At 37.3% G+C, this 17951-nt stretch overlaps 2 protein-coding genes across 2 annotated transcripts in view; both read right to left on the bottom strand.

Moving 5' to 3' along the window:
* Positions 1 to 4219: 4219 nt before the first annotated feature.
* On the bottom strand, positions 4220 to 15283 carry LOC308042984 (coagulation factor XIII B chain-like; the record flags this gene model as incomplete). The annotated part of the gene is made up of 11 exons (XM_080348789.1): positions 4220 to 4431; positions 5160 to 5342; positions 5815 to 6018; positions 7815 to 7997; positions 8683 to 8775; positions 9308 to 9475; positions 11003 to 11179; positions 11329 to 11505; positions 12857 to 13042; positions 13538 to 13738; positions 15202 to 15283. 11 exons carry the CDS (start codon positions 15281 to 15283, stop codon positions 4220 to 4222), a joined length of 1866 nt encoding a protein of 621 aa, XP_080204915.1.
* Positions 15284 to 16726: 1443 nt separating this feature from the next.
* Positions 16727 to 17951, bottom strand: part of ASPM (assembly factor for spindle microtubules) — a gene marked incomplete at both ends in the record, with an annotated part of 29258 nt that continues 28033 nt past the window's right edge. The window contains 2 exons of the mRNA XM_080349067.1: positions 16727 to 16832; positions 16912 to 17081. Coding sequence (XP_080205193.1) covers positions 16727 to 16832; positions 16912 to 17081 — 276 coding nt within the window. The remainder of the gene's footprint in view (positions 16833 to 16911; positions 17082 to 17951) is intronic.

Genomic DNA, 17951 nt, shown 5'->3' with positions numbered 1-17951 from the left:
TTCCTGTGGAGTTTCTTACACTGTGGAGTTTTTTAGGTCATTCTCTTTCTTCTTACTCCAATGCACTTGCTGCTCAGAACTATTATGAAGAAGGAAGAGCAGTGTTTTTGATTTGTTGGTGTCAGAACAGAAAGCTTACAGTAGAGTTCACTGTCCTCCTGCTCTACCCAACCTGCTGCTTAGTAAAAACAAAAATTACATTACATGCCACTGAGTGGTGTGGTACTGCTCTCGTATCCACTCTACCCAAAATTCCTCAAAACAACTACCTTCTCCTTCTGATATCAGCTATGTTATTGGTGGCCTATGATACCTCACTGACTTTAAAACCCAGTAACTTCATGTCAGGACTTCAGAAAATACATCACTGCTTATCACAATGTAGGAAATTACTCTGAATTCTGCTCCCAGTAAATGTTCCAGAGACTGACATTTAAACTCTTTTCCTCCATTTCCCCCAGTTCTGCTCTTTAAAGAGAAGGGTCTTTTTATATTTACCAAGTATTCTTGTGCTTCATCCAGAGCTCCTCAAAGGCAACAGGTCTGGCAACAGGCCCATGAGCTTCACTACATGAAATATTGTCAAGCCAATATAAGTAAATGAAACTTCACTGGGGCACAAGTTCACTTTGGTTAAAACATGTCAGTCTAAATCAGCAAACACAACACTCAAAACTTCAAAACAGGAAGCGCCCAATCTGTGATTTTTCTACCCAGACAAAAGTCAGTTTCCTCAATTATGTACCCGTGGAAGCAAGAATTTAACTGGAAAAACTCAGATTACAATCTATAAATAAATCTGAATGCTAACATTTGCAAAAAAATGCATAAACACAAGGTTGTTAGGCAAGAGGAAAGGCCTCTCATGACAGAATAACAGCTTTAGACTGAAAGAGGGTAGATTTAGATTAGATGTAAGGAAGAAATGTTTGGGTTTTTTTTTACAACAAGGGTGGTCAGACACTGGAACAGGCTGCCCAGAGAAGTTCTGTGTGCCCTGTCACTGGAGATGTTCAAGGTCAGGTTGGATGTGTCTTTGAGCAGCCTTATCTAGTGAAAGATACTCCTGTCCATGGCAGTGGGGTTGCACTAGATAGTCTTTAAAGGTCCCTTGTAAGCCAAATTATTATATTATTCCATGATAATAAATAACAAGCTGATACTGAAAAGAATTGCACAAGTCAGACTTGGTGCAGAAGTGTTATCATATCACGTCCCTACTCTCCAGCCAGCACTATGACTGTGAAATGAAAGAGCTGAGAGATTTTTCTGTTCTGATGCTATTGGAAGTCTCTGATACACAAGGAAAGTGCCAAAAGAAACACACATTTTTTTCATCATGCCCCACACACCCAAAACCAACCCATTATTTTCTGAATGTTTCTTAAGAGAAGGCTGGGAGGAGACCTTATTTCTGGTTTTGGCTTCCTAATGGGAAACTACAGAGAAGATGGAGCCATACTCTTCTCAGAGATGCACAGTTATAGGATGAAAGACAACAGACACAAAGCAGCAAAAGAAGTTCCAGTTAGATATTAGAAAAGATTCACCGTGAGAGTAGATAGACATTGGAACAGGTTGCCAGAAAGGTTAGAAAATATATCCTTGGAGATACTGAAAACTCAGCCAGACAGGCTCCTGAGCAACCTGATTCTTATTCTGCTATTCTATGCCTAACTATACAGAAAGCCAGCAAAAGTTCAGGAGTGTTAATGGGCTATATTGAGATCTTTGGTGTGTTGATGGTCATTTTAAAAGTTATTCCGGCATCACAGCTTGTAAAGTCTTTCTCTGCTTCCAAATACACTTAAGAGGTCAGAATCCCTCTTGGGCTTGCACATCACTGAGCCTCATTTGCACAATCTCCAGGTACTCTAGCACAGAGCTTTGACAGATGTGGTATCAGCATCCCACCCTCAGCAGGACAACAGCACGCCTGAGCTGCGTGCCTGCAGCAGCTTCTCTGCTGCCACCGCAGCATGCGGAGCTCATCTACGTCTTCCCACAGTGCCTGGCCACGTTTGCATGTGTATGTTCTGGGAAACTTAAGGTAGTGGGAAAGGAGTCATCAACAAAGTTTCCTTACCTTCCAAAAAGCAACTTGATCACTTCCCCTGTCTTCATTAACTTCTGTAAGAGTTCTGTGTTCAGTCAGTTTTGCAATGTTCCTGTTGCACACCTTCCTTTTTCAAGATTTCATACATATTTCTGAGATGTTTCAGATTTTAAAACAAAAGCTGCAGTTCTCATTTTGTTTCACTTAATTCTGCTGTGCTAATTAACAGAAATAACACAGCCCCAGATTTCAAATTGCAAGTAACAAGTTTTGTTGTTTTTTTTAAAAATAATTCATGCAAAAAAAATTAAAATGGGAAAATGAAAGAAATTAATATTTTAATATTCTCTTTACCAGGGAAAATAACCGAGTGCTGTCCTGAACATGCTGAAAAAAATAAAACAAAAATAAAACAAAACAAACTTACAAACAAAAAAAACCCACAAAACAAACAACAATCAACAAAAAAAACCCAAACCCTTGAGAACAAAATAGTTAAATACACCGGCATAGGCTGGTGTTAAGTGACTAGGAAGATGCTGATGCCATCAGGCCTGAATAGGCACCATCACAGCGATACGTGGATGCTCCGCCTGTTTGTCTCAGGTGTTTTCCCCGCTAGCCAGTGGATGTGCCTTCCCTCCCTGCCCTGACCAGGAAAACAGGTTTGATCTCTCTGGTATGGTCAAGACTACGGATTTGGAGTTCTGGCCTGATCTAAGCCAAGGTAATGAAGTACGGAGCTGCCTGACTGGTATCCCCAGAGAGTCTCAATTATATAATGTGTATACCTTAATACCCACCCAAAGATATTGATTAAAAACTTATAATCAATCATTTTCTTTAAATGAGTTCTTGCATTATTTCTCAACTGAGATAGACCAATTTACATTACAGTTGTACACAACATGACCTAGAACTAAAAGCTATAGTGAAAGTCTAGTTCAGATCTAGATGTCCCACATCAAAAGTTCATTATCTAAAATTGCTCTCTCATAGTTTCTTTCCTTCATTTTTAAATACTGCCTTACAAAGAAATTATTTTTCATATTTTGAAAACGTTTTGGAGTGTTATTTTTATCAACATTTTCTCACCAAATGTTTGACTGGGTTTTGATTAAATAAGCAGAATTTGTCTATTTCTTCAAAGCTTTAATTTCTTTGTTGTTTTATTTATTCATGTGGCACTTGAAAGCCTTGGAAAACTATACAGAACAGCATGCATGCAATGACATCACAGAAAGATAAAGTTTAGAGATAAAATACAGAAGAGACCCTCACAATGACTTTTTTATTAAAACATACTAAAATGGACAAAAGGCAAACATCATCTGTATTCCTGAATTTTCTCCATATCTTCGGTCACACAACACATTCAAAGGTAGAGCACCAGGAGTATGAGTGTTTCAGTGTCATAGAAAATCATACAAAATAGTTGGACTAGATATTTTAGTAGTAAAAATGCACTCAATTAAGAAACGAAGATGCTTGGTTGATTTTTAAGAATGGTAATTAACTACTGTGTAGAATTTGTGTATTTTTAGGTTTTAAATAGTTTCATAGATCCATTAAACACATTTTTTAATACTTTTTTTTTCTTGCCCCTCAAGCCTTGTCGTTTAGAGGCTTCTGACCTGTAAATGGAGACAAGGGTGCTGTTAAGATGTAAAAAAAAAAATTCTCCTTCCTCTCTGTAGAATTAGAGTTTAACATGCTTTAACATCACAACATTCAAGGGCACAAAATTAAATCTCGATTTAGCTATATCCTGTAGTCACAAAAGCACTCATATTATTAAAACCACCAATATCCTCACAAAGGGCACTACTTGCTCAGCATCTTCTCGTCATGGTGCTTTGCTCAAATCCTCCAGAGTGTGATGGATCCTCAGGATGATCACTGTAATCCTTACAAAACTCTTTCATCTTAGATTTTCCACATGTATGCCAATATTGCATTCTTCTGCTGCATTTCCCATCCTCATACCACAAAGCACTTTCACTTCTCTCCTTCTTCAGCTGAGACCCAACAATGCCACTGAACACTCATTTCTCAAAAGTAACTGTAGTGATCCAGAAAATATAAGGTCATCTCAATTCTGCTGTTAATACCAGATAAAGAACATGTACATACCTTTCCTATAGGGTTTCCTGAAGTCCATACTTATTTTCCTCTTTCAACGCATCTTGGATATGTCAGCTGTCCTCTCTTACACTGCACTTGAAATAAAGTTGTACCAGATTCTGCTCCAAAATGGTTCTGTTTACAGTAAAATCCAACATAATCCCCGTGGTAAAAGTAAACTTGATTCCCATAGAACCCTTGCAGCAGCACATTATTTTTCTCCATTTCATCTTTTGACAAAGTACATGGCTCTAAAGAAGAGAGATGTAATCAGTGTCAATAAATCCATTACTTCTGAAGTTGCATAATTTTCGCTAACCTACATTAAAATTGTACATATTTCCCATTCTCTTAACATATTATACATGAAACTGCTCTATTTTTGGATACTTTAGGCATGTCACATTTAAGAAAAAAAAAAATCCAGACAAGCTTACACTTATATCAAAATTTTCATCTCTAACTGAAAAAAAATCTTAAAGTTCTATTTGACAATACTCAATTTATAAATTCTAAGTATCTAAACTTAGAGAGAGTTGGGGCTGTTGAGTCTGGAGAAGAGAAGGCTTTGGGGAGATCTTATTGTGGCCTTTCAGTATTTAAAAGAGGCCTAAAAGACATGTGGGAACAGACATTTTTTTGCACGACCCATTGCCATAGGACAATGGTTGATGGTTTTAAACTAAAGGAGAGGAGATTCAGGCAAGAGATGAGGAAGGATTCTTTTTTACAAGTGGTGAAACACTGGCCCAGGTTGCCCAGAGAGGTGGTAGATGCCCCATTCCTGAGAACATCCAAGGCCAGGCTGGACGGGGCTCTGAGCAACCTGATCTGGGTGAAGATGTCCCTGCTCATGGCAGCGGGGGTGGACTGGATGTGCTTTGAACGTCTGAAGGTCCCTTCCAACCTAAGCTACTCTTATCTATAATTCTATGAATTATAGAGAGAAATAAGTGCTTATTTATCATATCACACCTACCTATACAAACTGGTGGTGAAGTCCACTGCCCTTCAGAGCAGTAGATTGTCTCAGATCCTTGCAAAAAATGATAGTCAGAGCAACTATACTGAACCGAAGAACCACTGTCATACTGGGTCAGGGGTGGGAGAGTAAGAGCTCCATTTGCAATAGAAGGTGGAGAGTCACATTTTTCTGTAGGAGCTGGAATAATGTTAAAAACATTTGAGAAACATTCAGCTTAAGAAGCTAAGAAATCAGCAGCTTTAAATGCCTGTCAACACTAGATATCTACCAGCTCTCATTGTCTTTTCTTACTATTTCATTATGTCTCAGATCAGAATGCAATCTCCTGCTGAATTCTAGCCATAAGAAATCCCTTGTGTGCATTTAATCGTTCACAGTCATCTTTCTGTAGAGCTTTGAGTTCCCTGGTCTTGCAGAACAGCTCCTGTCCCTTTCTCTGTCAAAGAAAGGTGTATCGTTTTTCTGTGTTTGGATGTATTTAACACTATAGCTATCTTGTGCAAGGATATCATCTGTGTACATCTGTATTGCTGAATTCTAACCATCTATTATTTACAACAACTTCTAGGGCTGCACTTCCAAAGCAAATTGTTTCTAAATAGGTCTGAGACTAATTAATTAAAAAGGCAATAAAAAACTATTGTTTTACCTTGCAAAATGCATTTTGGATATTTCAGTCTGCCATGGTTGCACTGTGTCCTCCCAGGAGACAGAACGGTAGTCTGGAGAAAATTGTACCCCTGTTTACATTCAAACTCTACGAGATCACCATGTAGGAAAATTAATTCTTCCTGCTTCCATTTCAACTCTATGTTGTTGCTGTCCAGATCAGTTACATTAAGAGTGCATGGTTCTAGGAAATAAATGTGTACTTCAATTAAAAAAGTGATTTCTTAGCATCCTTTTGTAAGAGTCAAGAAAGAGAAATCTAAATCAATAGTTCTAAAATGTTTTAGAATCTTGTAAGAAAAAGAACTATAGATGCATTAAAAAAAAAAGAGAATGCAAATATAAAGAAATGGGCTGAAGTAAGATAAACAATATGCAAAAAAACCCTGAACGGTAAATCACAGTAAACATACACATCTGATAGAATCTGGTTTCTACAACTATTGTAAACATATGGCAACCTGGCTTTACCATTAAAGAAGAAAATAATTTCTTTACTGTAACTTGAAAGGACTTCATATAATGAAAATATGCATCCATCATTCATCCATCAAAATTACCCTATTAGATTTGGCCCACAGGTTTGGTAAGCTTTTTGAGGATACTAGTAGTTAATACACAGTAAGTTTCAACTAAAGAAGTGTTTTGGCAATTTCCTTTCTTTGCCTTTTTTCTTTGCTTTGTCACTTCTAAAAAAAATGTATAGATCTTCCAAAAACTCTTTGGAAGTTTTGTGTTCTTCTTTGGGCTTTTTCATGTTATTCAAAGTCAATATTATTTTGGTTGCTTTCTGTCACATTTTTAAAATTTAGTGCCAGGATCACATGAGGTAGCCTTGCTTTCCATTAGGCAGTTAAGCTCACTAACTTTTGGAACCACTGTTCTACTTAAATGAAGCCTGACAGAGGGACAGTTATAGAAATATATTTCTACAAGTTCCACAACAACCATTGCCTGATAAAGGCCCTTATTAATGCTTTGCTGAGGGAAAGGCAAGGAGAAATCAGTTATTATGCATTTTTATGACAGCACTGTAAGAACAAATAGGCATGGGTATTTTCCTGAAACTAAGTACAGTGCGTGCTCTTTCTAGTCCGATTAGGTGAGGGCTGAAAAGAAATCTCAGAAAACATGGAAAGAATGATGTGGTTATTTGGATGCTTAGGAGACAAATGATGTTTATAGGAAATGAGTTTTCATTATTTCACAGGATTTGTTAAATTTGAGTATTCAGATCTAAGAATGTTGAACTGGATCTTTTGATCCAGATGAGATACACTTTATTAATTTAAAAATAAGTAACAAAAACTGAACTGTCTATTTATGTCCATTTTCACAGCAGATTATAGACTTGAAGTCAATTTAACAAAGGATGCTGGTAAAATAGAATGATTTCACTACAGGAAGAAAGGAAGGAAAGATACACAAACAATTCTTATAGGTTATCAGTAGTGGTATTCCTGCTAGTATTGATAATTCCTAATGGTGTTTTGAACAGCATACCTAAACGCAACATGAAAAAATTAAAGTCCAGAATGAAATAATAGAGGCTGAAGTTTTAAAAATGAAGGTCCAAGATGTCATTGCATTACTTGTTAATCATATCTAAAAGCCATTTTCGCAATGACTGCAGTCATTTCTTCTAAACATCTATTGAAAGACAAGAAGAAATCCACTGAATTGAGAATATGGGAGAAAGAAATTAAAGAATCCTCCTAGGTAACAGGGACAGCTATGTTCTACAATAGTTCAACTCAGGAAAACAGAGAAATCTATTTAATTGGCTGTTCATAAGAACAGGCCAGAAGACACTTGCAGGAGTGGTGTAGGTATATTTGATTTTGGGTTTTTGTTTCGGGAATCTTTATTAACTCAAATGAAAGAGAAAAGGTGGTCATGAAAGAATTATCTAGAAGTTCTTCCCAGTTTTGCCTTTCTGTATTACGTGTGACAAAGCTTTCTTTTTCTTACAAGACTTACCTAAGCACATTGGTTGTTTGGTCCAGTTTCCTTGTTCACAGTAAACAGTATTAGGTCCTTCCAAAAAATGGTAACGGTGACAACTGTATTCTACTGAGGAACCATTCTTGTAACTTGTCAATAATGGACCAAGAAGAACACCGTTTTTAATCACAGGTGGAGAGGTACAGTTTTGCTGCATTTCTAATACGAGGCAGGGAGACAGGTATTTAGATCTTTAAAACAATGTTAACACTGTTGAAAATATCAGACTAGCAATAGACTCAACAGAAATTTACATACAAATAAAATGTAAACCAATGTAATTTCTTTTTCAAATTTTGTTTTCAGAAACTCTACACTTGCCATACTGAACTGCAGACAGGAACTCTATTTCCTTCTATGCTCCTCATCTGTGTCCACCCTTGACTCTTGCTGGTTTACACTCAATATAGATTAGTTCTTTTTCTGTGATGAGACAGTCTTTATTTGTTGCTTCGTATGGTTAGCCTATGAATGGTTAGAAATAAAGAAAAGAAACCTCGCTGGAACTATTAATCAAAAGATCAGTAAAATACTCCTGGATTTGCATGTTTAGACAACATTAACAGAAGGGGTACAAAATGACTGAAGGTAAATGCTAATGTATAAAATAAAATTACAAATACAGCACAGGCTTATAGGTGTAGCTTATAATTACTATAAACAAGCAACAATGGCCTTTCAGTCAGCCAGTCAGACTGCTATTAATACACTGACATCTGTAGCATGTGCAAATGTTTTCAACAGTAAGGAACTGTACTGCAGCAAAAGAGTAGTCCTAAAATGCCTATAATAGCATTGGAGACTATTGAAGTCCCTTTTAAATAGAAAAGTAACATTCACCTACTCGTATCTTCATCATGATACGTTTTGCTTGTTCTTACTGCTGCTTGTGCTTCGAGTGGTGGTGGTGCCTCAGGTTCCCGCTTATCCATAGCTCCTATATGCATAGCAAAAACTAAGAATCCGTTTTCTCAGAAATAACTCATTTTTAAATACCAAAACAGAGAGACACTGATGCGTTGTAAGAGTGGGTGCCGGCTCTGCAGTTGCTGAGACTTTCAAGAGTGGTTTTGTATATTTTGTTTTATCTTCTCTATTCTTATTAGTAGCATTAGTAAAACATTGTTAATTTTTCCAACTCTCTTCTCTCTGTCCTTCTTTCCCTCCCGATCGCCTGTCCTGAGTGGGAAAAGGGGAGAGGGAGGGGCAAAAGGGGGAGGTGGGGTGGGGAGGGGAGAGGAGGTTAACAATACATCTGCCAGGGTTTTATTGTCACCCCGCAATCTAAACCCTCGACACTATAAACAACAGATTATTGGCAAATTATGCAGCACTTTTCCTCTCCAGCATTTTAGCACAAGAGGACATACAGAGTTTTGCAGATATAGAAACTGAGGCTCTGTGGAAAATTAAAGTATTGTTTGAAGAACTATTTCTGTTCAGCTGTCAGTCTTCATAAAAGTACTAACCAATACAAATGGGGGGTGATGACCACTTTCCTTCTACACACTGGATTTCAGTTTCAACAGTACTTTGACACTGTATACGAGCTTTGTCTCCGTTATGATACGTTCTTTTAACTGTGATGATATGGGCATGAGGAGGAAGCGGTGGTGGAGGACATTTGTTTTTTACATCTGGAAATAAAAAATGTATACTGTTTTCTCACTAATCAAAACCACGTACACATTTTTACTATACAATATACAAGCCTATCACTCAAAAGACATTTTTGGTTGATCCAGAGTAATTACTTACACTCATGTTCTTAACAAAATGGGAGACCGCAACAAAAAGGTGATTTTACATTCAACAAATATAAAATGTAGGTATTATGCTATTGCACTGTTATAAACCGCATTGTAATTTCTCTGCAAAAACTCAATAAAATGTTCCTTCAGGAAATGGAGATTTTTCATACACTCCACTGACATAGTATTTAAAGCAACTTATGTATTAATTCTAACACTACAGAAGTAGCAATAATCATAGCCCATTTCCTATCTCCAAATTAAGTTTGTGGTTACTGTATCCTCAAAATTAGATTTAGGCCATGTTTTAATTCTCCTGAGCACCCCACCTTCTCTGCACTCACTCAAAATTCCTGTTGTCTCGTCAGAATAAATACAGGGCTGGTGTCCTAATACATGCCATTTAAGTGAGATATTCTAGTGCATTTTAAATGCTACTGTATCTTCTGGGAAAGGAAGATTAATTTTTAGAAAACATACTTCACATGAAAAATTCCTGTAAAAATGTACTGGAAAAGAATAACATAGATTGAGCTTAAACCAATAAAAAAGGTTGATTTCCCTATCCTCTGTTATCAACGCCTGGCATCATTTGTACATAAAGCAGAGAATTTGTTACCACAATACAGTGAGATCTCCTAAAGCTCAGAACTAATCCTCATGAAGAGGACAATATCCAGATACGACAATGACCCACAACTATCAAGGTATGTTGAACAATATTATAAATCCTCAGCTAGTCTAAATGTTGTGTTGTACTGTTTCCTGCTGTATGCTATATCTCATCTGGTTCACCAGACTTTTCATTCTTTCAAAAGTTTATTTTCTGAGAATCTCTGTTATCCCTCAATGAGTGGGGAAGTGATGGTAATTGCTAAAGTTGTGTTTCTGTCCTCAGGATGACCATTCTGGTTAATGCTGATGAAAACATGTACTGTTTGGTAAGGCTGTAAAACTTGGAAAAGTATTACAAAACCCCAGCTCTGGAGAAACGCAGAGATTTTTGTTACAGATTTTCTTCTTAATGCCTCTCAAGAGGCATGATCCCACCTTACCAAGTGGGATTAAACATGCTCGATCATGTAATATGGTTTAACTTGAGCTCCGGGGGCTGAACGACTTCCCTGTAATTGTCAATTCCTGCTTCTCCAGGGTACAACATACAGACGAACAACAGCAAGAGACAATATCTGCTCTATTGTTAGAGTCTACCAAAAACTTATTCCAGTTATCATTGTCTCCCTCCCTGTCACCTTGGCTCCACTTGCTTCAGCTACCACTTGATTTCTATTTAAGCTGTGAACTGGTACAAAAAAAGCATCTTTTCCTTTTGTATTTATAAAGCATTTCATGAAAGAAGACGCTAGTATTTCACTAAGAATTTGACATAATAAAACTATAAAAATAAGGTACCTTCACATACTGGAGGGTCTGGGTACCATCCAAAATAGTAACATTGAATTAGGTCAAATACACTGACAGAATAATTTTCCTCGCAGAAAAAATGAACAACATCTCCCTCTTCATAGATTTTCTTCACAGGATAGAAACCTCCATGTGCTATTGCACTCAATGAGGAACAAGTTATTTCTAGGAAGAAAAGATAGAGCAGTGAAATCCAGTTAAAGAAGCCTTCCCCAACCCTCAACAGCTTATATAACAAGCCTTTTCATAACTTTTTGTTCATTTATAGAATAAATCACATTTCAAATATGATTATTTTCCAGTCCATTACTTACTAGTGCAGTTTGGAGGAAGGGACCACCCATGTATTAGACACACTGCTTCTTCTGTAGTGTTTCCTCCTGCAGTGTGGTATCCCTCATCACATCTGTACAGCAGTGTTTCATTCAATCGAAGCTCTTGTTGGTCTGTGAAGTAGCTGCCGTGATGTAAATTTGGTACTTGACATGAGTCTTAAATAAATAAAGCATATACAAAATATTAATCGCTCTTTTCATTTCAAGTTATTTACCTAATTTAAAAGTGGTCATATCCAAAGCAATAATCCTTACAAGTTATAAATAGTTAAAAATACAATAGTTTACACAAGTTTTCCAGTCTTCATCTAGGAAGTCTGGATAGCAATAGATGCAATTTCATTTATACCAATTCCTTCTACAAGATTGTTCTGGAGTAATTGAAAAACATACGAATGACAACGCACTCATTGGTCCCAGCCAGCATGGGTTCATGAGGGACAAGTCTTGCTTGACAAACTTAATTTTGTTCTACAACAAGGTTACCCACCTAGTTGACCAAGGGAAGCCTGTCGATGTGATCTTTCTGGATTTCAGTAAAGCCTTAGATACTGTCTCTCACAGCATTATCCTGGACAAAATGTCCAGCATACAGCTGGGTAAGCACACAATGCAGTGGGTGAGCACAATACAGTGGGCTGGGCTCAAAGGGTTCTCGTAAATGTGGTTGTGTTGGGCTGGTGACCAGTCACTAGCGAGGTTCTGCAGGGATCCATCTTAGGGCCAGCACTCTTCAATGTCTTTATAGATGACATTATAAATGACTCAGGACTCAAAGGATTGCTTAGTAAGTTTGCTGATGACACAAAATGGGGAAGAGCTGTTGGCACTCTTGAGGGCAGAGAGGCCCTGCAGAGGGATTTGGATAAATTGGAGAACCGGGCAATCACCAACCATGTGAAGATCAGCAAGAGCAAGTGCCAGATTTTGCACCTGGGACACAGCAGCCCTGGCTGTACATACAGGCTGGGGGATGAGATGCTGGAAAGCAGCTCCATGGAGAGGAATCTGGGTGTTCTGGTTGATGGCAAGTTGAACATGAGCCAACAGAGTGCCCTGATAGCCAAGAGGTCCACCCATGTCCTGGTGTGCATCCAGCACAGCATTGCCAGCCAGCTGAGGGAGCTGATTGTCTCTCTCTGCTCTGCACTGGTGCAGCCTCACCTGAAGCACTGAGTGCAGTTCTGGGTGCCACAGGATAAAAAAGATGATACTTGATGAGCATCCAGAAAACAGCAACAAAATTGGTGAAGAGTTGGGAGAGGAAGCTGTATGAGGAGCAGCTAAAGTCACTTGGTTTGTTCGGCCTGGAGAAAAGGAGACTGAGGAGACCTCATCACAGTTACAGCTTCCTCACAAGGGGAGGAGGAGGGGCAGGCACCAAACTCTTCTCTTTAGTGACCAGCGACAGAACCCGAGGCAGAGTTTGGCCTCGCAGGTACAGCAAGAACAGCAGAATGATATGTATATGAAAAAGATGATAAAGGAGAGAAATGCAGAATCCTACCAATTTTTTTAGCGCAGCTTGGCTGGGAGGACCATCCTTCTGGCTGACATTGTACTGTATCTTCAGTGCCACCACTAGGAGTGTGGTAGCCTGGATTACATTTGTATTGCAGTTTCTCCTCTATTTTGAAGTATGTTTCTGTATCGTAAAAAAAGCCATTTTCCAAAAGTGGCTTGCTACATTTTTCTAAGAGAAATGTGATAGCTTAGTTAGAAAGAAAGAATTCATAGAATATTTTTGTTCTTTGATAAGCAAGAGAAGGGGGCTTTTGGCTAACCTGATCTAATCTTATTTTCTTGACCTATTCAAGAAACTCTACCACAATCATCAAACAATACATCAAACCAATGGTAATAACCACACACACAAGAACCAAGGAATCTAGAGCTAGGGAAGCTCTACAAGATACATATCTGAGAGGAAATTGTCCATTAGTTTCCCCAAAATAAGGAAACTGAGCAACTTCTTGGATTTCTTATTATAAGGGTTTTTACTGTTATATTCTTATATGTATTATTGTAAAAATATTCCATATCTAAATATGTGTAGTTTGTATACATAAAGGGTTGATTTCACCTTGTCCACATTTTATCCCTCCCGCTATGCAGCTTCTGTTCCTGTATGTTCAAGGAAACACAGCTGTTAACAGAAGCAAAACTGAGGTAAGTAAAGCCAACTCACTGTAGCACCGAGGCACAGGAGACCATCCTTCGGCTGTGCAAGTTATTCTTCCATCTTGAGTCCCACTCTCAGTTGTATAACCAATCATACAAGAATAGGAAAGTTTTTTTTCCTTACGCATGGGGAAATAATAATGTTTGAAACTATAATAGTACTGAGCAATCTTTCCATTTTCTATATATGGCAAATCACAAGGTTTATCTGCAAAAAGATAGAGATATTTCTCCTTAAAAATCTCAGCCTGGATAATTTTATGTCAATTTATTTAATATCAGTTGGATTGATTCAGGCTTTCAAACAAGATGAGTGAAATTCTGAAGGATCATGTAGGGTCTTGTAAAAGACCCACCAAAATGAAGATATATGACAATTATATCAGGTTTTGGTCTTCAGATTCACAGGAATATCAGCTGTAGAGTGACACTTCCTAACATGAACTGGACAAAATTGATGCAGGACACATTGATTTGACTTTTATTTAGCCCAGAAGATGTAAGCATGAGCACATTTTGCTACATAAACCTGCAGGGGCAACAGTGTCAAGATTGGCTATGCCGTAGCCCCTCCTTCAGCAAATGTCACCAGTGCAGTGTGACCAACTGCCAGGAGGTAATATAGGAGTTAAACTTGCTGAAGAACAGGAACTGAAGAACAGTCAAGGGAAGAGAAAGAAGAAACGTAGGTTAAGGAAAGAAGAAGCAGAACTGTTCCTTTATTCAATGTCACTAGCATTTACTGCATCTACTAGAATTTTCTGCAACTTTAGTATTTTTACTAAATAGAAAGTGTTAAGTTTTTTTTTAAATAATTCTCTTCCTCACACAGCCACTCTATCACATCTGAAAAAAAACCAACCAAAAATAAACCACACACACCCTAAGAAAACAAACCAACAAAACCAAGCAAACAAACCTGATGGTAATTAAGATTTTTAAGTAATTAAAAAGACAGAGATTGTTGCTATATACATACCTTTTGTTCAACTTTCCAGAGGCTATCAGTGTAATTTCAACTGGTTTACCAATAAGGACAAAATTAGTGAAGACGGGGCAACTCCATCAGAGGCCACAGATACTTGCAGTTAAGTATACATTAGCAAAACCAAGATGAGATGCAACAAAAGGGACACCTTTTCAATTAATAGAGGTGCACTTTCATACACAGTCCATAGCTTTGTGAACTTACAAGTTCAAGCGGTATGTAAACTCTATAAACCCAAGAATTACAGGGAATACTGAAAATAGGGATAGAAAATGCAGAATCACCCCTGATTAACCTCTGCAGTTTCCATTGAACTTCTACTCTTCTGTTTTGTGGTTAGCCAAAACACTTAAATCACCAAGAAGCTTCATTATAAAACAAGTTTTAATAGCACAAAATTCAGTTTATCTAAGTGCCTCAAAACCACTCAAATACATTTCAAAAGAAACTTTTTCTGAATAAAAGTCTGAACACTTCAATATTAGCTTTAATATTAATATTAGCTTTTTGAAGCTTAAATAGCCCCGAGCTACAGCTACAGTTATCAGCCATCTCACAACATTAACATTAAAAAGCAGCTTTTAGTCTTGGTAAACGTATGAAGGATATTGCACTTAAGTTAACTAGACTGCACATTCCAGATCCAATGTACATTTATTAGCAAGAGATTTCAGTTTATTTACCTTCTGCAAAGAGTTTGCCTGAATACATCGTAACTAGGAAGAAAAAACAGCTTTTAAATCTCATCTTCATTACTGTCTCCATTAACTTTCCACCACCTGTGAAAACTTCATGGGTATTACTTTTGTAAATAATTAACTAGACTTCAAAGGTATTCACAAATGCCTTAGTGTCCATGGTATTTTGTAACAAGTTATTTCACTGAAACCACTACTTTCATTTATTTTAGTTCTCCGAATAACCTAACATGAGACCTCCATTTGGCATACTGTAAATTCTGTCCTCTTTACTGCTTTATCATTTTACAGTGAAAGCAGACAGCAAGCTTACAGAACAATTTAAATTAGTTGAACACTGATCCACCCAGAAGCTTCCAGTTTCAAGTTTAAAGGGCATTCTGTTATCAGGTTATTTATCTTGGCTGAAATAAGAGGAAGTGGGAAATATCCCCCCCCCCCCTGCAGCCTATGCCCATATAACCAGTCAGTTGCATTCTATATGTTATTCATTCTGGAAGGTCTTACATTGAGAACATAGTCTTAACTGTTATCTGTCTGTTGGGTTGTACTGTACACAGCTAGCTTCGTTTGAGTCCTATTAAAAAACAAAACAAAGAAAACAACCCAACAAAAAAAACGACACACAGAAGTTAGAACGTCATTTACAATGCATTATCACCTGACTAATGGCTGTCAGTTGATTTAGCACTACATTCCACCCTTGGGAGGCATAATCTTTAAAATTTGAGGGTGGGAAGGTGTAATTTTACAGTTTTCATTTTCTTGGCCTTACTCTAAGAAAATGCAATTTCAAGGCACAAGAAAATATACTTTAAGGGACGTGCTGTGATGAACGCCATGTATTCAGCCAGATGAGATGCATGCTTGTACGTACTATCACTTGATAGGAACAAAGTACTCACAAATCACATCCCTTAAAATACCTGGTCAGAATTTCTAAACTCACTCTTACGATGCCCCATTGTTCCATCATAGCCTTGTATTTTTTTTTTTTTTTAATGGGAATTATAAGAAGATAATAAAATTCTTATAGTCACACATGATCCCCCAAAACCTTACAAGGAAGTAGACTCAAGCTTCCCCAAAACAGTACCCAAGTTTTGAAATCCACAGACTATGCCTCCCTTCCTACCTATACCTCTCTGGATCAGACAAGCCAAGATAACTGTCCCAAACAAACAATTGTTTTAAAGAGTTCTATAATATTTAAGCAGACTGAGGAATACCATGCTGTTTGTGAGATTCACAGTTGTGTAATAACAATACACTGCTGCAGTAGTGAAATTTACAGGGCTTATGATTTTATTGTACAATTGATTTTGGTAGAAGTACAAAATAGGATTTCAAAAGCTGTACACAATACAAAGAAGTTACAGAAATGTGAATTGCAATTTGAAAAAAACATTTTCAAGGGTAGCTTGACACTTATTTGTTTTCTTTCAAAGTCATTTAGCTGTTCACCACATACATGCTATACAAATACATTTTCATATACATCATTTACATTTCAGCAACAGGCAATACCCAGTGTATCCATCACCATCAGAATTGCTTGCAGAGGATCCACAACTTCTTGCATGTTATCTCTCCTCAAAACCCAGTCTGGCTTAATTCTGTGAAAATATTAGTTGCTTGTCATTAAAATTTTATAATACCACATCAAAAACAGAAGGCTGATTTTTAAGCTCTTACCTTGAAACTGTTTTTATTCTTAGAGGAGTTACTGGAACAAAGGAAGTTCCACTTAAAGTGTTTGTTTTCTGCTTCACAAGTGTTCTCTCCGCATCCATTTTGTGTTTACGAGCTGTAAGTTTATATATACTTTGAATGCAAGTAACAGCTCTTGGCATGCTTCGGATTTCCTGAGAAAAAGTGCAAATAGCACACAGTTAAGAATACAAATTTGAAAGCAATTGAACAAATCAATAAATCTGTTTTATTCAGTAAAAACTGAATATTTATAATTTAAGCTTAACTTCTACTCACAAGTACAAATAAATCATTTTAAAGCCAGCACACATACAACAAGCCAGTTGTCTAATGCTTTCAAAATACATAACAACTGGTATGCGACTCCAGATCTCAGGAAATTCAAGTTCTTACAAGTCAGATTTTACTAATTTCTCATTAAAACAATTTCACATATGGCATTGGCATATGCCTTCAATGATTGTTACAGAGAGACAAATCAGTGTCTGTACCCATCTTCATAGCAATGAAAGAATAATGCAATGGTCAGAAGTCACTGAATGGAAAAACAGCTGGCAAATTTACAGTACAGAACCTGGGCTGCTCTAATAACCTCATTAGGGGTGCTACCAATAGGCATGAACAAAGGAAACTTCTTTCAGAAACAGGCTGTGTCTCTGCTGTGATACAGTATGTCAACACGAAGTCACAGACAATTACATTGCCAGTTATTACTGATAATAAAGATCTTGACTGTCTCTGAAAAGCAACAGTAAATTTTCAGAAATGGAATAGAAGTTAATTCAGTGGCAACTAAAGTACATTTAAAGCTCCGGAATTGATAGAAACTCATCAAAACGCTCTGGGAAGTAGGGATTATTACAATATCATAATCCTGCAAGGATTGCAGGATCAGAGCCTCAATATCTTCTCGAATAGCTCTGGGTGACCAGGGCATACAAAGCACAACATAATGAGTGTTTTCAGTATCTTGGAATGGCTTTTTTTTTTTAATCAGAGTTCAGTCATAATGAACATTACAG

Source organism: Nesoenas mayeri (genome assembly GCF_963082525.1).
Source record: "Nesoenas mayeri genome assembly, chromosome: 8".
NCBI lineage: Eukaryota > Metazoa > Chordata > Aves > Columbiformes > Columbidae > Nesoenas > Nesoenas mayeri.
This window is presented reverse-complemented; position numbering and strand designations above follow the sequence as displayed.